The sequence below is a fragment of the Leuresthes tenuis genome, unplaced genomic scaffold, assembly GCF_036924035.1.
Source record: "Leuresthes tenuis unplaced genomic scaffold, fLeuTen1.0.hap1 SCAF_15, whole genome shotgun sequence".
In the NCBI taxonomy this organism is placed as follows: domain Eukaryota; kingdom Metazoa; phylum Chordata; class Actinopteri; order Atheriniformes; family Atherinopsidae; genus Leuresthes; species Leuresthes tenuis.
The window spans coordinates 20,572,875-20,598,371 of record NW_027325369.1 but is presented as its reverse complement, the minus strand read 5'-3'; the positions used below and the strand labels follow the sequence as shown (position 1 = coordinate 20,598,371).

The following is a 25,497-nucleotide window of genomic DNA, read 5'->3' as shown; positions in this document are numbered from 1 at the left end:
ACCGAATAGAACAAGTCATGGAGAGCTTGGCTGCATACTCTGGATGCTGTGGAGTCTCAAATGGGACAAGGACGACCAACCATCAACATCCCGTTCGAGTCCATTGAAAGCTATTTATTAAATGGTTTGAAAATAAAGGCAATAGCGGAATTGTTCGGCGTAGAGAATCAGACGATCCGTCGGAGGATGCAAAGCAACGGATTGAGGTAACAGACTCCTTATTACTATTATTTGTAAAGGGACCGTGTTCACAACTAAACATATCTGGTGCCATTTGATGCTTTGTGCCAAGTTATAACCTGATCATTGTTGATGTGACTGTCACCAAAAATAACTTTAATAACGCAGATCAGCGGCTCCCAAACTAAACCATCAGCAGCACTCCCTTCTATGTTCCAACCAGGTTGACTCACCCACATTTTAATTAAGTGAACGATTGAGTACTCTTGAAGAAGAAAATTAAAATGCAAATAGGATGATTGATCACTAATTTCATTTATGAGTCAAATAATGCAGCCACATTCTTAAAATGAAAAAGCATTTCTGCAAATGCATTTTAATTTAAATTATGGTCACGATTCGCTTCCATACTTTTCCTCATACAGTCAACGTGGATCAAAGCGTATGAATGTGGCTCCGCCCACACCTTTGTCCGCCAGCAGTGGCCAGAGCCAGCTTCCTTGACCAGGTCGAATCCCTGCAGTCACCATCCAATGCAAGTCGCTGTCTGATGTCAGTGGTGTGACTGCACAAGCACACTGAATAGGGTGTGAGCAACATCGATAATATATATTAAAAAAAAAGATTAAAAAACTAACAACTTTTCCAACACTTTTCATCATTCTAACTTAAAAGGCTTTGATAAGTTATATTGATGGTTTGATTTCATAATCAACATGAAACACAATGCTCGACAAAGTAATTTGGTGGATCTTCCATTTCTTTACTTTACACCCCGGCAAGGTTGCATGTCTCCAATGTAAAAAAAAATCACTTACTCCTTTTTTTATTCATTCAAGAGTACTGCCAGCACCAAAATAGCAAATAGTACCGTCAGAAAAGTGCTGTTGATGGGCTTCAGTTTATATTCATTGTGGCTTTTTAAGCGATTCACTTTCAGGACACATTGGGTAGCATCAAACAGTGACACCTGCACAAGTCCCTGGCTAATATCTCCTCATAGCTTGAGTTAGCTATTCGTTTCAACGGTTCCTCTCAGAGCATGCCAAAAAAAAAACAAAAAAAAAACCACCTGTACAGCCTCACCCAGCCAGTATTCAGGATCGGTTCCACAAATCTTCCACACAGAATGTGTGGGCTGTCTGAACTCGGCTCTGTGAGACGGTTGGTGGGGCTTTTGCAGATTGAAAGCAGCACAGCATGGGTCATCGTCTCTTGTAACACAGAAAAATGTGTATTATGTACTATTATTACTATCACTAGAAAGCCACACTCCTTATTCAAACAACTGCAAAGCACATGGCTTCACACGCGCGTGCGGAAATAACCTTTCTACTTATGAAAGTGCTGACCTGAGACTGGATTCCAGTCATCAGACGGACAGTTCGAGTTCAGTGAATACACATAAATACCTGCAACTCCTCCACTCATGCCAGAGAGGATGATGTACTTGGCAGTCCAAGTAACAGGACTCCAATGTAGTAGTTAACACATACTGAGGGTCAAACATAGCAGAGCAGAGAAGCTGAGGGACACAGCTGACTTCGTCTGCCTTTGAGGAAATCACACACCTTAGAGGACATCCGAACACGTGACAGACCCTAAAATAAGCTGATACTTGTGTGCTGACCCATGTTCATGTGAACACGTGTGGTAGAAGAAAAATCAGGACTTATTCATCACAGGTGTCACCTAGACTCTCACTCCCTGGGTAAAATGCCAAATTCCTCTTGCCATATCAGGATATAATTTCATTGATCTCACAGCTTGCAAACACTTTGTGTGGCTGGCAAGTCTTTCTGTTCCTGACTGAGGAACTGTCTTCTACTCATACCTGCAGGCCACTTCTTCTTGGCTCACATATTGTCGGTGATGTTAAAAGTCGGGGGCCAGCGACCTGGGACCACACTTCTCGATGTGGTGCTTTTTGATTGTGTGGCTTTAATGTGGCCGCGGTGCGTTGCCATGGCATTCAGGTCACTCAGTTTATGTTTCCCAGTAGCACACTCACTCAAGGTGATGAGGACCAAAGTGATAACACTGTTGATTTTGACGGTGGAAGTCTCAGCCGCGACAATTATAACCCTCGTTTAACCCGCAGCAGCCAATGGGCGTGAGGGGCGGACAGAACCCGCTAGGGGAGTTGTCTGCTTACAAGTAATCCGATTGGACTGCCTTAAAAAGGGCACACGCGCTTCTTCTTTTCTCCTCGTAACCTCCGCCTTCTGCTGCGGCACAGAAATAGAAAGGTTTGAGCAACTCTAGTAGACGGAGCGAGGGCGCAAAAGTAGTCGGTTTACGCAGGCTCCCGTTGAAAAGTGACACTCAGCAGCCGGTGTAACTTTTCATCTTCCATTTGCGCAGCATCAGCAACGTTAATAATCCAGGAAGCCTGGCTGAACACCAAGCCGGGTGTAAACAAGATTCAGAGACAACTCTCTCCAAAGTCCTCCCTAAAAGCGTCTGAAATACGCTTGCCTGCCATTAGGCTCGCTCGACACCCATAAACTATTGAATTTTTGAGGGAATGGCCTTGGACTTCGCTGCTGGATGTATAGGAGGTAAGTGATGTGAGACGGCCGTGAATTGGCGACTAGCATCAACTACTAGCGTTAGCATTAGCCGTTTCGGTGTTTTTCCACCGCCTGGTTCCACATGGACCGCTCTGTAGATGTGCCAAGTCATGGCCATGATTTGAATAGTCGTGCAGGCGAGCAGGACTGACTGAGAAACCTCTCAAGCAACCTACAAAACGGGTTGTAGACTCTAAACGAAGGTTTTTAAATCAGCGCTTCTCAATAGTTGTGTGGAAACGCCGGGTGCCACTTTAGAAAAATTCCTGACCTGCAGCTCCCACGCAGGAAGTGATGTTTCCTCTTTATATACCGTCAAATCATAATATCTGCCTTTGTTTTAAACATTCCTGTCCAAACAAATAGAAAGGATAAGATATGAGGGTCATCTTTTCAACATTTATCAGCTGACTGCCTCCACCTCATTCTGCTTTGTAATAAGTCAACATCATTCCACTTTAGCCGTTTCCCCCTGGAGAACTGGTCCTCTGAAGAGTCACATAGGTCATACCTGTTTGTTTAGTTAAGATCAAGACTATCTGCCTCCAGCAGAGCCTCACCTCAAACTCATGGGAATTTGTCAGCTGTTTTGTCACCCCCTCCCCCCTCAACTAAAAGTCAGGTAATTGTTAACTATAATACATAAAGTACCTCCTGATTCACTTCAGATGCTGATGGGATCGGTTATGAACAGGGAGCCTAGGAGTGTTAGCTGTGAAGTATGGGTTTGATTTCAATGGAATAGTCCTCTAAATAACCTGAACTACTCCTAACAATACACAGAAACCGAGCCCAATCCACGCTCATCGTCCTGTAGTATATTTCACTCCTATTCTCCTTAAACCGCCCTCTATTTTCTGCCATTGACATTGGCGTTTCATTAAAAATCAGCCATTTCACAAGTGTGTCCCCAAAGCAAGCTGCTGACCTGGAGCGGTTACTCGGATGACATCAGGAGAGGTATGTTTGCTCGGGTTGTTGACGTATGAAGAGGCGCAGCTTGACTTTTCCCACAAACTTAAGCAAAGCATAGATTATAAAATCCTAACTTGCTGCATGTTTTTTTTTTTTTTTGCACATTGTTAAATGCAGAAATGAGCTGACAAATGTAAAAAAAAAAAAAATGCTCGATGACTGTTTTTTTTTTTTTTTTTTTGGCTCATGAGTCAGAAGTAACAGCTGTGAAAAAATGAGTTTTGGGATCATTGACATGAGTCAAGGACGGGGCGGCCGTCGTGCTGTCGTCACAGGGCGCAGTGCACTGACCAGCTGACATTTTGCTCATATCTCACTAAGGGCTGGCGGGTTGTTTTTTGCAAGGTGATCCATAAGATGACGAGTCAATGGCCTTTTGGTAATCAAACAGGCATTTCAGTGCGTCACGGTGATGGACGACGAGTCGTAATCTCACCATGCATTCCGTGTTGCTTGTGGTGTTGTGGCTTTATCTGAGAAGTAGTACAATAACCAGCCTGATTAAACAAAAGTTAACGGTTTAAGATGGTTGTGGCTTAAATGAAAAGTCTTGCCTGCGTCTCGGGATTTCCACAGTGCGATTCACTCCAAGTTGCCCTACACCTCAGCACAGATAATTAACTGAGAACCATTCAACCCATTCACTCGTGTGCTTTTCTTCCTTTTTCCCCAGGTGCTGCAGGTGTTTTGGTTGGACATCCCTTTGACACTGTAAAGGTGGGTGTCTGCTCCATCCTTTTCACTCTTGTTAGCCAATGACAGGATTCAGATCTTACACAGCTAACTGTAGGAAGAAGGATAACAGAGCAAGAGCAGTGGAGCACTCGGACGACGATGCTCGACACTGTTGGTGACTTGAATTTTTTTTCCCTCTCTTTATACATTTTAAACGGCACATATAAAGACATAATGGTGACGATATGCTGACATGCACTCATTTGCTCACAAGTTTGAATGACACTAAATGGAGAAGTTGGCTGAATAAAACTCCCTAATCGTATTCGGTCGTCAGTTTTATCCATCAAAACAGCAGGATGCATCGTAGGCAGGTAGCGTTAAAGTAATAATTAAGCCAACGCTTTTCCGCTCTCTCTTCAGGTTACGTGAGGTTTAGACATTGCAGGCATTTTCTGTGAATATTGAAAGCTTTTTTTTTTTTTGCTTGAAGCCAGTTACTTAATAAACTTAAAAAACTAAATGGGACACGCTGTTTGCTGTTATCAATCATCCACTTGAGTTTTAAAGTTAAAAAGCATACGATTGTATCATTGGTGGCATCCACTGTAGAGGCACACGCAGATGGTGAATGGTTTGGTTGTAGTTCTTTTACACCTTGCTTTCAATGTCATTTCTCCCTGAGCCGCTGTCTGCTTGGGGCGGCTGTCTTTAACAGCAACAGTGTCACTGTGTTGTAGATGAGAGAGAGAAATAAGCAACCTCTCCACGGAAATGTGACCTAGTAAGTATGGTCAAGGTCTCTTTTTTTTTCTTTTTTTTTTCCTCCTCCTCTCACCCAATTTCCTGTTTTGAGCTATAGAAATAAAAACCACCGAAGGCTTTTGTTTCTTTTAAGTCAACCTCCTGCTCGGTTAATGTTTTCCTCCCACATGTTGCACCCTGTAAGCATTTATTGTTTAGCTTTACCCTGAAAGAGATAATTTTCCACTTTCCCTGTAAACCTGTTAAACAGTATATGGTTTGTAGTCACTGTGGCCCTTTTTTTTTTCTCCTTCGTGGGACTCTAATATTGCTGCTGTCATCCACAGGTGCGACTTCAGGTTCAAAATGTGGACAAACCTCTGTACCGCGGGACAATTCACTGCTTCCAGTCCATCATACGGCAGGAGTCGGTAAGCTTGTCAGTTTGCGTTTGTGCGCCAGTCCTTTTAAAAGAGAGGGGTTAAATGGGTTCATCACTTATTTATTTACCTCTCATCACAGATTCTGAACTAGTTAAAGTGTCCAGTTACAGTCTGATCTCTGAGCACAGGCATCAGTCAGCGTGATCCTAATATGGGCTGTTGGAGGGGTGTGAGTGGGGGATTGTCTGGTGCCAGGGTTAGTAAGGACCTCATACCTACAGGTGCTAAAAAAAGCTTTGGAAGTCATACCACCAGTATGCTTGGCATCATGGCTGTTTCACGTGGTCGAATTGGATTTTGTCAGTTTCCCAGTAATGTTAAAAAAATGTTTCTCGGCTTGATTTGGAAAATTTACTCGGCTAAAAACAATCTGCCAGTTGGTTTTATTTAGGCGTGCGAGTGATTTCAGAAAAGTCACATGATGAAAGTGACACGATCATCATTGGTGTGAAGGAATCTGCTCAGAGTGGATATGGGACTGTACTTATTGGGTTTTAATAGTAGCCGCATTCCTGTGGTGCCTCTGCTTTGGGATGAAAGTGTTCCATAGATCCATCCATCCGCTTATCCGAGGTTGGGTCGTACAGGCTAATGAATAGTTATGATTGTGAGGCAAATAACTAGATATGTTGTACTTGAAATCCTACTTGGAAATTCCCTATGATGGCAGAATGTTGACGGTTTAAAGTTTCCTGGCCCTCATGCATCCAAATTAAGAACTTTAGCTTTTTAAATGTGCTGCTCTTTGTGTCCTGTGACTCAGTTGAGCTTCTCACTTATTCCAGTGATGTCTCCTTGCCTATAGATATTGGGTCTGTACAAAGGCATCGGTTCTCCAATGATGGGTCTGACCTTCATCAATGCCATAGTTTTCGGTGTCCAAGGCAACGCCATGCGGCAGCTTGGCCGCGACACGCCCCTCAACCAGTTCCTGGCCGGAGCCTCGGCTGGAGCCATCCAGTGTGTCATTTGCTGCCCGATGGAGCTGGCCAAAACGCGCATGCAGATGCAAGGGACTGGCGAGAAGAAGTCAAAGAGGAAGGTGTACAAGAACTCGCTGGACTGTCTGGTGAGAATCTACAGGAAGGAGGGATTCCGAGGGATCAATCGCGGCATGGTGACCACCCTGGTGCGCGAGACGCCTGGCTTTGGCGTGTACTTCCTGGCGTACGACGTGCTGACGCGATCGTTGGGCTGCGAGCCCGAAGACCCCTATATGATCCCAAAACTGCTGTTTGCCGGCGGAATGTCGGGCATCGCCTCCTGGCTCTCCACTTATCCGGTGGATGTGATCAAGTCCCGTCTGCAGGCAGATGGAGTCGGCGGCGTGAACAAGTACAACGGCATCATGGACTGTGTGCGACAGAGCTTCCAGAAGGAGGGCTGGAGAGTCTTAACCCGTGGACTCACGTCCACTTTGCTCCGTGCATTTCCGGTGAATGCCACCACCTTTGCCACAGTGACTTTGTTTTTAATGTACATGCGAGAGGGAGAAGAATGCAGCATTCAGAACTCTGAGTCGCAGTCCGTCCAGCTGCAGCCACTGCAGCAACAGACGCAACCAACCAGCATGTAGGCCACCGCAGTGCCGCCTGGCGGCCAATCCACATGGTAGAGAGAGTGTTGAAGGTCTGCGATCTGTTAACTGGCGTCCGTAATGACAAACTGATTGTAGGGAAGCGTCTGTCCGTGGAGTGTCAGCCAAGTGGCCACACGTGGTATTTAAAGAGTATGTATTTCAAGATGAAAGCTGCGATTGTAAATATGGCTTCTTTTTGACCATGCATGGTTTTGTACATATATTAAGGTTTTTTTTTTTTTTTTTTTTTTAAAGTAATTTAGGAAACTTACAAACAGTTACAAATGTCACTTCAAGGAAACATTAAGTCTTTGATGCCGTGTTCAGTTAATTCACTGCTTTCCAAATTATTACGCAAATTATGTTTTTCCCCGATTTTCCTGAATAGTCGATGAAAATGACAGCCGGCAGAATTATGAAGTCATCAACCGTTGGGAGTGTAATTCGAATGTTCCCAAACAAACCTCCCAATGATTACAGTATTTTTAAATGCGCTGTTCCACATTACTCTGCTCAACAGAGTTTCAAAAACATTTTACAGGTTGGAAAGAACTGAAAACGGTCATTTGTTGAATTTGCAGCATTAGGGCATATTTCCTGAAATCGAAAGCTATTTCAATCAAAAACATCTTAACGGGTCAAGTTGCATTTCAACACAGGAGCCCTTATTTGACAGCAACTTTGCAATTCTTGCCTCCATTGAACTTGTGAGTTTTTGGAGAGTTTCTGCCTGAATGATGTTAGAATAGCCTCCCAGAGCTGCTGTTTGGATGTGAACTGGCTCCCACCCTTAGAGGGCTTTTGCTTGAGGATGCTCCAACGGTTCTCAATAGGGTTGAGGATTTGGGGGTGGGGGATTGTTTCAGTGATCCAAAGAGCCCTGAGACACAATACCATCCATGAACTTGATTCCACTGGAACACAATTTGCATAATGATTTGGAAGGCAGTGTAAGTCATTCGAGTATTTGCCTCACCTTTTATATGCCTTTTTTTTTTTCCCCCCTCACTGTTATTACCGGTAAGTATAAAGTTGAGCATTTTTTGTGAGTCACAATCATTGCATCCATTCTGCAGTCTACCACATTAAAGCTCAATTGTGCTATTGTGGTTGTAGACCAACCCATTTCACGAGCCCGTTCAAATGAGAAACTGTGAATGTACTTTTAACTTTTCTATGAAAAGTTTTGATCCAAATTATTGCTGCTGTCTAAAGTTCTGATCGAGTGCTGAAATCATGTTATTTCTTTAAAATGTGTTTTTAAAATAATGGACACGACCCTCAGTCAAATTTGAGGCTATGTAATCTCGTTGTGGATGTCAAAACAAAAGCACCTTATGCGATGTTAACCACACACACGTATTGTGAAATTCTTCACTTTACACCTAATGGATTTTCTATGTTGTGTTTCCTACTGATGCGAGAGTTTGTTACAGTGCTGTCCTGTCCAAAGTGGAATTTGTAAAATCCAAAGTCTGTATTGTAAACCTGCTTCCTGTCATCGGATGCGATATGCAATGTTTAACGGGGCTCCACAGGCGCCACGTTGGCGGTGTCACACCGGGTCCCGTGCACTAATTAGCGCCGCCCTGAGGCAGAGACGGTAATTGTTACTGGAGTTTTGATAGAGCTGCTGATTTCCCAACTATTTGTCTGTATTTAAGAGCTCGTCTGTGCTATTGGCTGCACTGTTTTTACAAACTCCAGGACATTTCTGTTTAATTTTCTTTAGGTTTTAAAATCTATAATGATATTAAAAACAAGTTGCTTTCCCCCTTCTGTATGTAGACTGTGCACAAGCTGACGGCTCCTCATGCAGGTGAAGGTTAACCTGAGACCACAGGTCTGAAACTGCACGGGGGTTGTCCGAAGACATGATTTACATACAGCGATTCTCTTTTTTTTTTTTTTGTGCATTCTTTCTAATTATAAATCTCCGTAGGCTTATAGATTTATTGCAATTGAAACCCTGTATTTTTTTCCTTGATTTTTTTTTTTTTTCTAAAAAAAAAAAGTTTTTTGACTGCTGGATGATCCCTGATTCCTTCTTTGTTTTAAAAAAAAAAAAGGGTTTGCTTTACATGTCTGCTGTTGCCTTTCTTTGTGCTTGTTGTTGCACTAAAGTAGAAGATCTACATGTAGTTCATGCTGAAATAAAAGACAAGTTTGTTTTGAATACACTTTTTTGCTGGTATTATTCATTTTCTATAGATTATATATATATATATATAAATAAATAAAATGAGTGAGTTGTTACAGCTCTCAGGCCCCCTCAACATAAATTTAAAAAAAAAAAACAAGGACCTGAAAGAAATTAAGTTTTCATAAAGAGACACAAGGCTGACCTCTAGTGGTCATAGGTGGGTATCAGTTTTTACTCAAACACACAGAACACAATACTTCGACTTTCGTGTACAAAAAACACACGTTCATAAAGGAAATCTGACAAATGTTTCACATACGGATGTGTATAGTGGAAATAGATTCATACATTATTTTATTAATAAGTTATACATGTGTAAATACTTGATTGAGATGCTTAGTGTTGCTTAATACCATCCGACACGATCGCCGTTGGTGTGTGAAACGCTACTCGGCCCAACTGTAAAAAAAAAAAAAAATTGCATAAAACAAACTATATATGCTTTATTTAGCATAATGTTGAGAGGTGTGCTCTTTTCCACTTATTGTGCAAAAAAAAAAATAATTATAAATAAAAATCCTGAGGTTCAGTATCAGAAAGTGCTGTCACATAGCAACTGGATGTCCTCGTTTCTGCTGAAGCAGAGAGAGAGAGAGAGGCAGAAAATGTTCGGGTTGAATCGCAGAGATGCTTTTTTTTCCCAGTTTGTAGGTTTCTTACAGGGTTTTCTCCATCAGAGCGCTAGCTGTTCTTTCCGGTTTTTGATGCTTTTATGAGGAAGGAGTCGCAGGAGTAGCGCAAGAAGCGATAGATCTCCTCGGCCCTGGATCGACTCACGCGGCCTCCTTTCTGTATGGCTTCAATCGGGCTGCAGGTGCAAAGCATACAGGCATGAGAAGATGGGAGGAATTCCTGTCTAGACAAAAAAAAATATTCTGCATGCCGCTATTTCACCTGTTTATCAGCTGAGCAATTGAGCTGAAGTTGTGGCTCAGGTTGAGAGCATGGACATAGTTGATTGAGGGCAGGCTCAAGTACAGCTGCAGGGCCTGCTCCCTGTGCTGCCCTTTGACCTCCAGCGGCACGGTAATGCCCTGACCCTTGCGCTGCTCCAGCCGCGCGAGGTCTGCCAGCAAACCAGCGCTCTCCTCAGCGCCGTCGCTCCACAGCAAGCGAACCCCCAAACGCACCAGCGCCGCCAAGGTGCTGTCATAGAAACGGGTGCGCTGAAACGGCCGCCAGCCTTCGCCTTCAACAATGGCGGTTAACATTAACATTCACAAATGACCATTAAAACAAACATTTCTACTCAACAATCTGACATTTTGGAGTATTTCTTGCCATCATTATGCTAAAGTAAAAGAACAACACACCTGTCTTGGCTCGGTCCTTCTCCACTATCAGACACACACGCTCAAACAACTCCTGCAAGCTGTTCACTCTGTCGGCCAGCCGCTTCCGGCTCTGCATGGCAGCTAAGTCCGACTGGCTGTGCCTCTCCACTGCCATGCGGTTGCTGACGATGAAGTAGCCGGCGTCCAGCGAGCAGACGTGGACGGTGGCTGCATGTCGCTGTCGTAGGCAGGTCACCAGCTCCACTCCACTGCTGATACAGCGGCTGTCCACCAGAATGCATACGGAGCCAGGCAGATCCTGGGTGGCGCACGCCTGAGGCACAGAGGAAGTGGCAGAAACTGGCTGAGGAAAAGAAAAAGAACAAAAAAAACACGTCAGTATAGTTACTTCAGAGTTGCACTGAGTGATCCGCGCCAACAAACTGCATCTCGTGTTCGTCTTCTTGCTCGGTCGTACCTGGGATTGTTTCTTTGAGGTAAAAAGCGACTCTGCCTCAACAAAGTCGAGCTCCTCAGAGAGCAGATGTTGATTTTCTAACCTCTGGCGACACCTGCAGGAGAAAGAAAACAGTGCTCAGGCGGTTGATGAGGGATTGCCTGTGCGCAAAGCCGTGAAGATTTCTTCACCTCTCATCTTGTTGCTCTCCACTCACTGAGCTGCTGTGTGCTTTACTCAACAATGACACCTTGGATGCTTTGGTCACAGAAGCCGAGGACGTGGCTTTCTGCTTGCGGGGCTCTGGTTGTGCCATAATTGGCTGCAAGGGGACGACCTTCCCTTCATTGACGAGGCTCCTTTCTTTACTCACATCCTCCATCTCCTCCTCACTGGAGTCCCTCATGCGCATGACCCGGGTGCGTTTGTTTTTTTCTGCCGCTCTCTGCTCGGGTGGAGATTCAGCTCTGGTCTTAGAGCCGGCTCTAGCTCTGGCTTTGTGAAGGAAAACACGTCGCCTGGTGGCGTACTGCCTTCTCCCGTCCACATATGAGGCCTCCGGCATAAGTTCAACATCTTCTGCCTCGTCCTCATTGCTCTCCAGCTCCTCCACATCACTGCCAACCACAAAGCTGTCCTCTGCATACGTCTCATCCATCTCAGGTACCTGGTTGTAAATATTAAGAATGGAGTGGAATCGGTCATTTTGTAGATTTTAATGTGCATTAAAGAATCAAGCAGAGATCTAAAAAAATATGGTATACTTGGGAAAAAATGTCCACGTTGTGACGGTTTCTGTATGACATTTTGAATTTGCCCTGCACAGCAGGGCTTCTCACTGACTTCAGGTAGATCCCCTGCATCTCGGAGTCTGATATAGAGGAGAACAGACAGGAAAACAAAAGGTAAATGTCACAGCGTGACTCACTCGGCCTGCTGCCCCCCCGAAAAACTCCAAGGAAAGCAAACAGGTTTGAAACGTCCACCAAACGTCAAGCAAGCTACCATTCAGGCCCTGCGAGAGGAGGTGTGTGTTGTCAACCACAAAGCCGTCAAGGGACCTATTTTGGTCTTCTCCGTCCTCTTCATCAGAGGAAAGATCGGCTCCCTCCTCATCCTCTGACAGCTGCGCCTCCTCGTCCAGGAAGTGACGCCCGTTTTGACGCGTGGCGTTCTGAAACCAAGCCATGGGAAATGTTATTGTGTATGTCAAAGTCAAAGATAACGGTTTCACGTTTCTATAAAAACGACAGAGGAGCCCATACAGTATTTGACACTTGAACAGTGATGCTTCTGAAGGAGAAAAAAAAATCCAGTAACTCATTTTTGTTGCAATGCACCAACGTGAAAATGAGCCAACCCCTCAAAATGGGTCCCGTGTAGGGATGAACCGACAGAAAAACACCACCTAAAGCAGCATCCGGCTCTGGCATTACTGAGCTTCATTGTGACGTTGAGCATCCTTCCAGATATTTGTGTCAGTGGTGTGTTTGCAACTCCTGTCATGCAGGGAATGTGTAAGTACGGAATAATATGAGGAATAGGACTTAAATACAATCCATATATGCAGCAGTAATATGTCACTGTAGTCATAGAAAAAAAAATGTTTGTCACTTATAACAGGAATAAAACTCAACCAGAGCATGTAGTTGAAAAAAAATGGGAAATACAGTAAATTAAATCATAGGGATTATCATCAGGGCACCGTGCACAGCCATCTGCTGCTGTACACACCCGGTGTTTAGCCTGCTTGACTCGTTTCCTCTCAGCTCCCACTGCCGTGGCTCTGCGTGGGAACACGGACTCATTCTGGAAATCGTCATCAGAAACGGCTTCACCCCGTGTTTCATCAGACTGGAACAAAGACAGAACAAATCGGTCCAACGTTGCTGTTGCACGTGTTCCACAAAGTATCTAAACCAATCAGCATGTTGAGCAGACTAAGCAATGAGGTGTGGAGTCTTACCGTATTCAGCGCGGACGTGCGTCTCCTTTTCATTACCACCGGGGAGTCCACATCACTGGCGATCTTAGACTAGACCAGACCAAAAAAAACATTCTGCATTTAAGACTTTAAGAATAAGACTCTGTGAATTTAATGTTTCTACATAAAACATGTGAAACAGTGTTTTCTGTGTTGTTGGGTTTTTTTTTTTGCTAACGCATCTCAGAAGGCATAACTGTTTCCTCAGAGCTCACAGGGGGGTTGCTATGACAACTGCAGGCACCTTGAAAATGGCAGAGGAAGAAAGGTCTGTCTGAATCAGATATCTCTAGACTTGGCTGGTTTTTTTTTTTCTATCCATTTGTACCGAAACAAAGAAGTGAACACACGCTCCTCATTTATTTGGTGTTGTGTAACGCATTAAATGTTGCGACAACAAGTTTTAACTGAGCTGCAACAAGTAAGAACCCTCTCACTGTACATCGGAAAACACGAACACTTGATTTTGGACGACTTTGGATAAAAGCTTTCAAAGCGCCATCATGAGCGTTTGGGCCATTTTCCAGACATTTAAAAGCTGGAGCCATTCACAAAACATGACGTTATCTACTACTGATTAAGTTTGCTCACCGCTTCTGGGGATGACAGGGGGTTCACTTTGTTTTGATGTCTTCTTCTGTGAACCACAACTTCATCCTCGCTGTCACTGCCGCACTCTAACAAAGGAGGAGACAAACATGCGTTAAACATTAAGGGATCTTAATTCTATTTCATTTGTTTAGATAACAATCCTTTTTTTAAATTCTTTTCAACAAACCTGGATCTGCATCTGGTCGTCTCCTTTTCAAGCTGGAGCAGGCAGGCCCGGCGAGACCAGACACGAGTGTTCGCCTCGCTCTCGGTGATGCGATGGGAGACGGGAGCGTAGAATTCGCTGGTAGAATTCGTGGAGCGGATAACTTGGAGTCTGTGTTCAGTCTGCCGTAAGGAGTCGAGGAGTTGGAGACAGCGGGCGACGATACGGTGGCGTCAGCCTGCTTTTTAGGCGGCGGAGATGCCGGCGCACACGGGCCAGGGACAGCATCTACTCCTGTTTCGTCCTCGGAGTCTTCCAGTGAATAACCGAGGTCAAAATTGACAGAAAACAAGTCATGACTGCTGTCAAATGGCTCAGAAATGTCCTGCATGGTCAGAGATTTCAAATGAGGTGCGAGTTTCTTCGGACCGTCTGTGTGCAAGTTGAGTTTTGTGTCTGTAGGATTAAGACTGTGCCGAGTTGTGTGCTCTGTGTGGAACCTGTGTGTGCAATCAGCTGACTGGGCTGTGCCCCGTGTGTTTGTTGGGATGTGGGTCTGAGCAGGTTTAGTCAACTTCTCAGTGCGATTATCAATGTCTTCAGCATTGGGGGATGTCTTGGGCGTGACGCGGTCCTCGGGAGTGGGGATTTCTGGAATTGTCATCTGCAGGAAGGCTTCATCGTCTTCAAACAGATTTATGCTTTCGTCCATCTGGGAGCAGCCCCGAGACGCTCTGTCCTCTTTCTCAGCACCATCCATCGGCTGAGGCAATACCCCATCCCTCGTTTTGCCCCAGACGTCGTTTTCTTTGCTCAAGACATCGTTACTTTTTATCTCCCCGTTTCCTTCATTCTTGGAATAGTTGCACCTTTCGTAATCAGTCCCCTTGTTGTCATCTCTGACATCATTATCACAATTATCTTCTTCTTCATCCTCGAAAACGTCATCCCAGGTAGGACTGTCAGCAGCTGCACTGATAGGCCGCTTATTTCTACTGACCTCTTCCTTCACTGAAGGTTCCTCTGCGTCTGGGCCGGGGGGGGAATTGGCAGCTCCACCACTCATCTCTTCATCATCATCATCATCTACATTCAAGCTAAAGCTGACCACGAATGGCTGATGATGCGGAAGAGGAGAAGGGGGAAGTAATGGCACAGCCTGGTCAGTTTCTAAAATGTCCGGCAGCGAAGGTGGAGATCGAGAGAGAAGTTCAGCCACATTGGTGAGGATGGCTTCCAGACTCTCGTCTCTCCACGGTTTGTCGAAGCGCGTCTGCGGTGCCGATTGCCATTTAGGAAGGTAGAACATTGCCTGAAGTTCAACATCTTCGCCGTTCTTAGCGATCAGCTCTGAAATATTGTCTAGATTCACAGATTGATCTGCTTTTGTGACATTAACAACGGCACAGTCGTCGTCATCATCATCACCGCTCGCCTCCTGTTTCGAGTAATCTGAGATGTCGTCACGAGGCACGTCAGTGTCATGCCCAGCAGGAAGGTTCTGTTTTGTCGCTGCAAAAGTGGAAACTAACCCTGCTGTTCTGGAATCCTCCCCCTCTAATTCCTCATCGAAGTGTTGCAGCTCAGACAGAGAGGTGCGGGACGGTTTATGTTTGCTGTTGGCGGTTTTGCTGCAGGTCTTTGTGGCCTTCCGCTTCTTCGGTCCGCTTTTCTCAGCGCCCTCTTTGTGGAGGTAAGGAAGAAGCTCCTTTTCGTAACGACACTCCCCCTGAAAAAAGAACACACACACACACACACATAGAAAGTTGTATAAGATCCCTCTGTGGGGGAGCGTTTTTACAAAAGATGCAGAGGCCACTTCACCAATCAAAACAGCAAGTCTGTTCATGTTCATAGACTAATCTAATAAGGAAGTGTCCTATGAAGAGACGTCACAGCCACACATGGAGCAAACGTAAGAGTCTGATGTAACTTCCTCCCCCCCAATTCTTCAGTTTTTATAAAATAGCACTGAAGAATGAACAACCATAATGGTTTTTGTTTTTTTCCTTCTTTAAAATGAAAGATACAGCCTCAAATCTTTTGCTAAATGTCCACATCTTACCATTTGCTACCTCTTCCTTGTTGGAACACATTGCGATCATCTAACACCTGTCATCTGGGCAAACATGCGACCTGGAAGTGATTCCCCTAAAGTGGCACCCTGTCAGGGTCGACAGGGTGCCATCGAACCTGCGGCCAGCGGGAGGAAGATGCTCAGTGAACCCAGAGAGGAAGGGAAAACACTTTCCTCTTTGTATGAATGATGGGCAACAAAGCAGAGCCGACGAAGAGCACATTTCATGCGCTGTATCGAGAGAAGCTTGACCCCTGAAAAGTGTGTGAAAACAGGTGTAAAATCCTCCATATTTCTGTGTGCAGCTGACTGGAGAAAGTTGCTCGAGCCTTCGGTTTTTTTTTCTGTTTTGGTTATTTAACTTTCTATTTTCAGCACTCAGAGGGAAAAAAAAAGGCACTAAAACCAAAATACCCCTACAAGGCTCTGAACTATAAGAGAACACATTACCCCAATTACTCCATAATACAGTTGAAAAGTTTTAATCACTTACATGGCATTAAATGGATTGATTCTGAACACTATTTCTGACCTACTAAGCCCATACTTAAGAGAGGCACATGCTCACAGCTCCTCAGTCTGGATTTGAAACAAAAGGTCCACAAATCAGTCTATAAAATGTCTGTGAATGAATTTTAGCATCATGATTTTAATCTCATTTGTCTGGTTTTCTGGGAAACTGTTGCTTTGTTATCTAACATCCAAAATGTAGCGAATGGATAAACAAAAGCTGCAAGAATTTGTTCAATGTCTGTACCAGGAGAGCTGCACTAAGGCCTCGAAAAGAAGCCGTTACATTTCAGTGCGGATCCAGGCTGCTTTCATTCCAGCTGTGAGTTAAGGCACTGGCCTTGGCAGAGGACGGTGCCGCCTGAGCGCACTTCCAGTCGTTATTGTTTCTGCACACGTTAATCCTTTAACTAGACAAACAAGCTGCCAGACATACACTGAGCTGCTTGTAGCCTTTACAATCTCTTCTTAACATTTTAATACTTTCTTGCGGTTCTCACCGCAGGCCAAAGCCTTTGCGGCTGGAATAAGCTGAAATCGCTGAAGCCCATGCAGTGACTGCTGCTACCGAATCTCATCTGTCCTTAATGCTGTGTGATCTGATAACCTGAAGGTTAGGGTCATACTGTCCAGCCTTTTGTTGCTTCCGCCCTGACTTTTTTCACTGGAAAATGAGCAAATACTACACAAAAAAAACCAGGCCCAGATCAGGTGGGCCGCACAGGGACCCATCAGGGTGGGGTCGTCCAGGACATCAGTATTGTTTATCAAAATTAGATTTACTCTTTTTTTCCTCCTCTGTTTTATCGATTTCACCAATCAAGCTGTTTTAATTAGATTTTATGCACTAGTTGGTCCCTTCAGACCCCGCCGGAGAGAGCTGACCCGCTGCATAATCCTCTGTTCTATCGATTGTCATTTGTTTAGCTGATTCTGTCTGTATCTGAGGAGAGAGCTCAGAGAGACTCATGCATAGTGATCCCTACCAAAAACAGCCCCCCAACCCTGGAGAGGGAGCCTGGTCATCGGGGAGTTCACAGTCTTGGATTATGACATAGAGATGCTGTGACCTGGCCTAACTAGCCACCAAATATATATAATTATTATAATAATAATATTATCAACAATAATAACGAGAAGAAGAAGAAGAAAAGAAAAAATATTTTGTCCTTTTCTTAGCTGGATCCTAAAGCAACAAGGTAAGATCATCCTTCTCATCCAGTAAGGGTTTTGCAGTCTTTATCATACTGGTTGTTTCCTGACATTATAAATCAGGTATTTTACAGAACCAGTTATCATGCTTCTGATTAATAATCAGCTTCAACAAGCAGAATGCAACTCCGCAAGTGTTCCTGCTCATTATGTTCTCACTGATCAGCAAAGCTAATTCAGTTAAGCATCACGTCTGTGGCCTGAATCGCCGTCTTTAAGGGCAGTTAATCTCATACAAACACTTCCAACTCTAAAATCTCATAGTCACAGCTTTGCTTGGCTTGAAAGGCAGCAGCGGGTCTTTTCGACATAACAAAAGTCATGACACAATCAAAGTTGGGATTTAAATCGTTTCAGGATTTTTGTGTTGGGGGGGGGGGGGTGTATGATTTCATCTCTCCATTGAAGCAAAATATTCACTTTCTGACCGCATCCTTTAACAAAACACTCTTTGTTGGGGAAATCTAAAGGATAGCATTTGATTCACGTCGGATTAACCGGATGAAGCGCAATTAATTAACGCTCAGATCAATGCTGTAGATCTAAAAGATATCACAGATCAAAATAACCTTGACGACGAGACGAAGGAGAGCTACAAAGACGAGGAAGGTCACACGGTTCATGCCGTTCAGATGAAGGAAGCAGCAAAGTGGAAACTCCTCTCTGCTGATTATCTCACTGAACTACAATAATCATATGAATTTGATGCCCATGAGCACACACAAAGAATGCCTCATCTGGATCAATCGCTCCGCATGAACTTGTTTCCAAACAATTGCTGGAGTCTCTTTGTTCTAAATTTTGTAAAAAAAAATTTTTTTAAAAAATCCATCGGCCGACAGCTCAAACGGTACAAATTTAAAGGTTGCTTAACTACAAAAACATTTGTGAGTTTGGGGCATTTTAGCTCCAAATGCCATGGTGTCGACAGGCATGGGGAAAAAAAAGCAGCGATCATTGGCAAACAAACCTGGAAAAGCAGGCACCTTTAGCTTTGGCCCTGAGACGACCCGTCAGAGATGAAGACATTTGAATAAAGCACCTGAGAGCTGCTTTAGATGCCGCGCAGAAATGTTGACACGATCGGATGTTAACGGCACTAAAAATCAATGCCATACGAGCTCAAGCAAATCCAAAACGTCTTCATGAACTATAAACTCTATGCGAATCATAACTCATAGGTTGGGAAGTCATTTGCCAAATCGCCAGTTCTTATTAACAGTTCTCTTTAAAGTTTTTTCTAATAATTTTTGCATGTTTTTTTTATTATCCTACCTCTACTGTTTTCAGTCCAGGACGCTATACATCTAGGTCATCACAGCCTGACCCACTTCCTGCTTCCTGGCTTTATGCAACGGTTCAGAGAATCGTTACATAATCGCAGGCAAGGAGGCCTGTGTGCTTGCCCTGCGTTTCATAGTTGAAAAAAAAAAAAGACAACAAAAAAACTGATAAAAGAGTGTAAAAGGCTTCTGGATTGGCAGGCGATTTAGAAGAGCAATGTTTGGGCTATAAGAGAAGTGATGTTAGGACCTTTTTACCCATCACAGAGTTAGGATGAGAGCGAAACACGGAGGGAGAGGCTGCTAATGTGTTGATGACTGAAAGATGAACTCTCTGTGGGAAAGTTATTCAATGTGTCCTTTAGTGTTGATGCACGTCAGCGAGAGTTGATACCTGACAAGAAAAGTTGTAAAACTGCTCATGAGATCAAATTTAAGGCAAACAAAGAGACGCTGGACGAGCAAAGACACAAGACGCTACAGAATTGTGTGAGCCTTAAAACTTGGTGCTTCCGACTCATTTTTAAGTACACCAACCTTTGTTATGCACATGGCCAGGGCTGAAACTTTGGTTGTCGACACCGTTTTGCTTTACGGTACCACACCATGCACCAAAACTAGATAAAAACACACTTTTGCCATCATAAGTAAAGGTGAAAAATAAAAAAACATGGGGAAAAAAAAGCCTTTGTGGCAGATGTAGCAACTAGAGCCGGGTCAGTGCTATGGGAGGAAGGGTAGAAGAGATAAAGTGTCCAAACAAGACGCAGGACAAAAACAAACATCAGATTGAATTTTTCTGATGAAAAAAGCATAAAGAAAATAACAAGACGACAGACGGACGCAATTAATTAGAGCTGCTTGGCTCTGTTGGTGAATTTGCCGACATGAGCGTTTTTAATTCGTGAAAAAAAAAACATAACTATGATCATTTCTCAGTCAGAATTTACCATAAAACAGAAGGTAGTTAAATATTTACAGTTGAAACAGAGTAAACAGGCTGTGAAATAAGGGCTTTTAGTGGACAGTGACAAGAGTTTCACTAAACACTGTTACCTTCTAACGGCCGTTGCTTTTTCTTTTTTTCTTTTTTTTGTTTAAGGGTCAAAGATCCATGTTTCTTATAATAACACACTGACGGCTGCAACTATGTTCCTGAAATCCCACTCCACAGTAACTGATCGACCTCACAGTGAGAACATCCTGAGCACACAGTGGAGCGCTGTAGGGCTTAGCAACTACTTTTCCTTGGAAACTGATAGAGAACAAATCCACAGATTTATGTATTATTGTAAGATTTAACTGCAACAGCATTTATTCTATCTTTTCTGTATTTGAGACTAAGTTAAATCAGTTTGTCACGTGTGTAAATCTGTAATTTATGACCTGAATTCATCTGAGACATCAACTGCAGAGTCATGCAGTAAATCCCACTTTGTTTGTACAGGTATAACCATGTTCTCCATCCTGAGTAAAAGGGGGGGGGCAAGGTAATAAGAACCCACCACACCGTAATCTCTGACCCAATTTTGGGAATTTAAGTCTTATCCACAACAGTCTTGTGAAGCAGATGTTGAGACGAGGAAAATCGTAACATTCTTTAAAAAAAAAAAGGAGGGAAATTGGTGATAAGGAACACGATGGGAGGAAACTGGCCAAATGCAGGCAAGGTCAGGAGGACAGCAATTGAATAACTGCGTGGTTACATTACATGACTGATACTGATTATCAAATCACATCTAAACAAAACAGTCTGTTTGTTTTTTTGAGACTGTTACATCTTCCCTGCTTCAGATGCTGTCTGCACTGAAGGTTATGAAAACGGTTGTGAAGGTCCGATAACTATCGAACTGATCAAGCTACCGGGGCAGTGAGGTCACTGCCAGCTGGCAACTAAAACCGTGTGTCAAGCTGCTGCTGCTGCTGCTGCTGCTGAACGTCTTCCCAAAAGTAACGAACAACAAGTGTTCATAGAATGAACGGTCTATGAACACCAGCCAAGGCTCTGTCTCAGAGCCGTCCAGACACACCGAACTTTGACAAACTCTTCGAAACGGGAAATTCAGCTCAACAGTTTTAACCGTGCTGACAGACTAACAGCCATCAGCCCCATGCCTCTGCCTCGGCACCTGCCCGGCCATCCAAAAAGCTGGATTCAAATGAACGGAAGCGTTCGATACGATCACGAACATAGCGGCTGTAGTGTTTCCAGTCCGTTTTAAAAAGAAAGCTTTTTTTTTTTGTGAATCTAATTTAAGATGGAGAAGTAGCCACAGTCTGGAAACATCCTGTTGATTAATTTTTTTTTAAACTAATGCCACAATGGAGCCTGTTTATCATGCAAGGAATTTGCTTTGCACGTCAAAACGACAAATTTAGTATCTCAAGACAAACCACAGTTGTATGTTCACAAGCAGCTCAGCTGACTCCTCTCAGCCTTGTGCGTTTAGAAAGTTTGGTCTTCTTTGGGGTAAATGCACACTACTGTCTTTCTATTATGAAACCATGCTGGATTTATGCAAGATGTTTGGAATCCCTTTATGAAACCATTTTCCCAACACCGGGAAACTACTTGGTGCACAGTGCCTTGAAAAAGTGTTAACCCCCTTTGGTGTTTTTCCTATTTTGCTGCATTAAAAACTAGGAATTTAAAAGGATTTGTTTTGGGGAATTTTGTGAGATGGACACACACAAAACAAGTCCAAATTGTAAACTTTATTTTGATGCCCCGAATCAAAATCTGGCAAAGCCAACTGCCTTCAGAAATCAGTCAACCTGTGTGTGCTGTAAGCGCCACATGATGTCACTGCATACGCTGTACATCAGAAGAGTCGGTGTCACCAGTAAGCAAAGAGCACCACCAGGCAAGCAGCACCATGAAAACCAAGGATCTCTTCAGTCAGGCCAGGGACAAAGTTCTGCAGAAGTACAGCTTAGGGTTGAGTTTAAGAAAAAAATTAAAATCTCCCAAAAGGAAATGGCATGACAACAAACCTCAGAAAGTTCAAAAGTTAACCCTGAAAGAGCTGCAAAGAGCCACAGCGGAGACTGGAGAGTAAAGGAAGCTCGCAGGGAGCCAGCCAAGAGGCATTTTCGGGAGACTTCTGAAACATATGAAAGAATTTACTCTGATCAGCTGAGACTGAAGCTGAACTTTTTTGGCCATGGAGGGAAAGGCTGCGTTTCCCATCGCATTGAGAACAGGATCGCCTGTGTGAAGCGGGGTGAACGGAAGTTTAAAGCTTCAACAAGCTTAAGTTTTGTTTTTTCCTCTTTTGTTTTTCATTATCACGTCTAGTTTATTGTTTGTTTCATGATGAAACGTGTTTTGTACCTTTAAATTGGTAAAAAATATTGTGCTTTCAATTCATGCAAACCACAGCAAATCCAACTGAACTTTCCAGGTTGTAAGACGGCAGAGTAGGAAGATGACAAAGGACTTAACACATTTTCCAAAGTACTGTGTACTTTGGCTGTAGACAGGCTTCTAACCTAACAATAAACTGTTTAAGACTCCTGGTCAAAAAAAAAAAAACCTAAATAAGCACTCACAAGTTACTTGTTTCTTTGCTTACCTCAGCTTCCTCTTTCATGCCGTCTATGAGCTCCATCACTTTAATAAAATGGCTGCAACGGAGAGAATGATCAACAACATGGGAAGGAAGCGCTTTATGCTGCCAGTGTCTCCATTCCCACAAAGAGAACTCTCTGCATGGCGGTCTGTCTTTGGAATTCTTCTCCTGTCGTAAAGAAATTAAGTATCGGGTCAAAATTATGTCTATATATATATAAGATGTGACCAATTCTCAATATCAATCTGTTCAAAACGTCTTTGTATTTAGCTGCTTCCCCTGCTATGAGCTGCGCTTCCTTCAATGATAGCACAGAGTTAAGAAGAGGAAGTGCATCCTGAAAGTTATCCCATAGCTATCTATTAAGTTGTTTTAACATTTGCATCAGCAGGGAAGAAAGCAGAAGAAACCTCAGGTGTTTCGTGACTGGGAATTGACAGGAAGCGGGACGGCTTAAAGGTTGGATGAGCTTCGTGTTCCTCCAGCTTCATGGTGGACGCCCACACCGAATACTCTGTGCTGCTCAGAAAGCCATCAGATGTCGTGCGGCCCTGCTGAACTGCCATATGATAAACACACACACGCTTAAACTCAGAAACACGTGTTCACATTATCCAGATAGGGAAACTGCCGTCTTGTTACTCACTCAGGTTCTGAGGATGGATGAGAGAAGCCCGTCCCTCGGAGTGCGACCTCCGACCCCTGACAGACCTCCTGCCGCTCTCTCGGTGGTCAAACTGGCCACAGGTAATGTACATTTTATGGAGTTTGGGGTTCACACCATCCGGCAGCATGCGGGAACTATTGGGGTACATATGGAACCCACTTTTGTTGCCAGTGATGGACTTGTACACACTGCGCTTGTTGCTCTGGCTTTGATTGTAGGTCTGTGGAAAACAAATTCGGTATAGGTGATTTCATGTAGCCGTGTGAGCTTTGATAGGATCAGTCTTACCCACCCTTTCCTCCCGTCCTTCAGCCAAAATGACAACAATGCGTCCCCGCCGCTTCCGCCCCGTACGTCCCATTCGCTGCACAAGGCGGATGGGACTCTTCTGTGCATCAAAGCAGACAATGAGGTCTACCTCTCCGATATCAAGTCCCTCTTCCCCCACACAGGTCGACACCAGTGTGTTGAAGCCTCCCTGCCGAAACCTCTGAACCACCTGCAATACAAGTTTAAAACAGACAAAAAAATCGTGAAATTTTAGCATTTTACTCTGACATTTTCTGGTCTTTTTTGAGATTTCATCCTTAGTTCACTTCTTTGACTAATAAGTCTTCAGTTTAAAAAAAATCAGCATGAGGCATAATAAGAACTAGCATGAGGATGTTTTGCATTAAAAAGAGAGCAACACTTTTCACCTCCAGCTGTTCCTTTTGGGTGAAGCCTTTGACCCCCTTCCCAGCCGAGGCTTGGCCCATAAAGGTCATGACCCTGATCAGCGGAGAGTGGCGGTTCAACATGGCCGCGATCTCCTGCACGCTCTCCCGAAACGAGGAAAAGATCATCACACGTGTGTTTACTCCTTGAGGGCCTAAACAGGGACATTAATGAGACGGAGGAGAAACTGACTGATTAAAAATTCCTACGACACACTGATGCACAGTAGGCCCTTTGAATTTACATGCTGGAAAGCTTTGCTCTCTAAACTCTCCTTCTAAACTTCTACACTTCAAAGTTTCTCAACCTAGTTTATTTTGGTTTTTGCTTCCAGGTTTAAGCTTGCAAATTGTTGCATAAGTTGCAAACACTTTATGGACCCCGTGGCACCCTAAATTCACCAGGACAATTTTTTTTTTTTTTTTAGAAACTATTAGCATCGCATAATAAAATTCTAATGAAGTCTGTTGACGCCAGCATTAAATCAAACAACTCCCGGATTGTGGTCGACTGCCTCCTCCGATCCAGTTAGAAGAGACTGATAGATTTCAGTTTTAAGCTAGAACAATCATTCCATGTATGAGTCACAGCGTACAGCGGCTATAATAAGAAAATCACCATTATTTTCTGCTGAGCTCTCAGCCCACACTCTGAAATGCTGTAACACCACCTCCTCCAGTTTCTCCAGTTTGGGGTGGCTGTAAATGAATGGCTCATCTGGACCTAGAAAACAGTCATAACAGAGGCATTCTTTCATCTATTGACAGAAATTCTGTATTTTTGCAACAACAAAAAAAATTTAATAAAAAGATAGAGAAACAATTGCTACACTGGATGACTTCAAAACTCATTAGTTGTGTTGTATGGTTATAAATTAAATCATGTACCAGCAGGTGGCTTCACAAACATCGTTTCCATGTCATGGTAAAGATCCATAAACGTGGGTGTCCTCTGGAGTTCATTCTTGGCCCTGGACATCTCTGAGCCAAACAAAGCACACCTTCCTCACAACATATATACATGCTTCCGGGGACATTTGGACATCACATATTACTGAGAGGGCAATAAAATAAGTCTTAAACCTGCCGACAAGGACACTGACCTCTGGATCCATCCATGATTCCCTGGACGTAATAGAAGAGCGATCTGAGGCCCATCTGCATCAGCAGCTCGTAGCCATGGTACAGGCTGATGCATAGGGCAAAGTCGCCTTCCAGCATTCCCTGCTGCGGACCCTGCGGTGAGCATGACGGCGTGTAAGACCATGAGATCAATTCAAGACCAATTGTAAGAGTGTGACTCAAATATTCCGTCACGCTGGAAGGTACGGATGTTAAATAAATCCAGTGGACAAATTGTGAGAAATCCTACTGCCTTTGAATGCAGTCATTGTTGAGGTTAAAATAAAGACGTTGGCCCTGGTAGAGGATGCTGTTGCTTCGCTTCTATGTGCATTAGAAGGTTTACTTAAAAAGTGTCTAAATAAGTTAGCTGAAACTCTGTAGAAGCAATGCTGACAATTCTCCACAGGTTCATCACAAGGGACATATTTCTGTTTGTCATGCAGTATATTGTTATAACAAAAATACGGACTGCCGCCGTTTTAACTATTAAA

At 43.8% G+C, this 25,497-nt stretch overlaps 3 protein-coding genes across 3 annotated transcripts in view; 1 reads left to right on the top strand and 2 right to left on the bottom strand.

The window, feature by feature from the left end:
- tmem234 (transmembrane protein 234) overlaps positions 1-25,497 on the bottom strand; it is a 109,150-nt gene that overhangs the window by 53,197 nt on the left and 30,456 nt on the right. The gene's annotated exons all lie outside the window — the stretch shown is intronic.
- slc25a29l (solute carrier family 25 member 29-like) lies at positions 2,389-9,349 on the top strand. Its single transcript, XM_072365060.1, has 4 exons — positions 2,389-2,741; positions 4,402-4,445; positions 5,495-5,578; positions 6,396-9,349. The coding sequence occupies exons 1-4, from the start codon at positions 2,708-2,710 to the stop codon at positions 7,164-7,166; spliced, it is 933 nt and encodes a 310-aa protein (XP_072221161.1). The 5' UTR covers positions 2,389-2,707; the 3' UTR covers positions 7,167-9,349.
- Positions 9,537-25,497, bottom strand: part of fancm (FA complementation group M) — a 34,388-nt gene continuing 18,427 nt past the window's right edge. The window contains exons 6-24 of the mRNA XM_072365543.1: positions 24,985-25,117; positions 24,770-24,862; positions 24,501-24,605; positions 23,864-24,027; positions 23,458-23,664; positions 23,145-23,385; positions 22,909-23,057; positions 22,502-22,666; positions 13,866-15,573; positions 13,679-13,764; positions 13,070-13,138; positions 12,838-12,957; positions 12,109-12,277; positions 11,868-11,974; positions 11,295-11,770; positions 11,125-11,218; positions 10,686-11,010; positions 10,267-10,561; positions 9,537-10,180 (exon numbers count right to left, since the gene is read on the bottom strand). Of these exons, the coding sequence (XP_072221644.1) occupies positions 10,054-10,180; positions 10,267-10,561; positions 10,686-11,010; positions 11,125-11,218; positions 11,295-11,770; positions 11,868-11,974; positions 12,109-12,277; positions 12,838-12,957; positions 13,070-13,138; positions 13,679-13,764; positions 13,866-15,573; positions 22,502-22,666; positions 22,909-23,057; positions 23,145-23,385; positions 23,458-23,664; positions 23,864-24,027; positions 24,501-24,605; positions 24,770-24,862; positions 24,985-25,117 (4,833 nt within the window). The 3' untranslated portion in view covers positions 9,537-10,053. The remainder of the gene's footprint in view (positions 10,181-10,266; positions 10,562-10,685; positions 11,011-11,124; positions 11,219-11,294; positions 11,771-11,867; positions 11,975-12,108; positions 12,278-12,837; positions 12,958-13,069; positions 13,139-13,678; positions 13,765-13,865; positions 15,574-22,501; positions 22,667-22,908; positions 23,058-23,144; positions 23,386-23,457; positions 23,665-23,863; positions 24,028-24,500; positions 24,606-24,769; positions 24,863-24,984; positions 25,118-25,497) is intronic.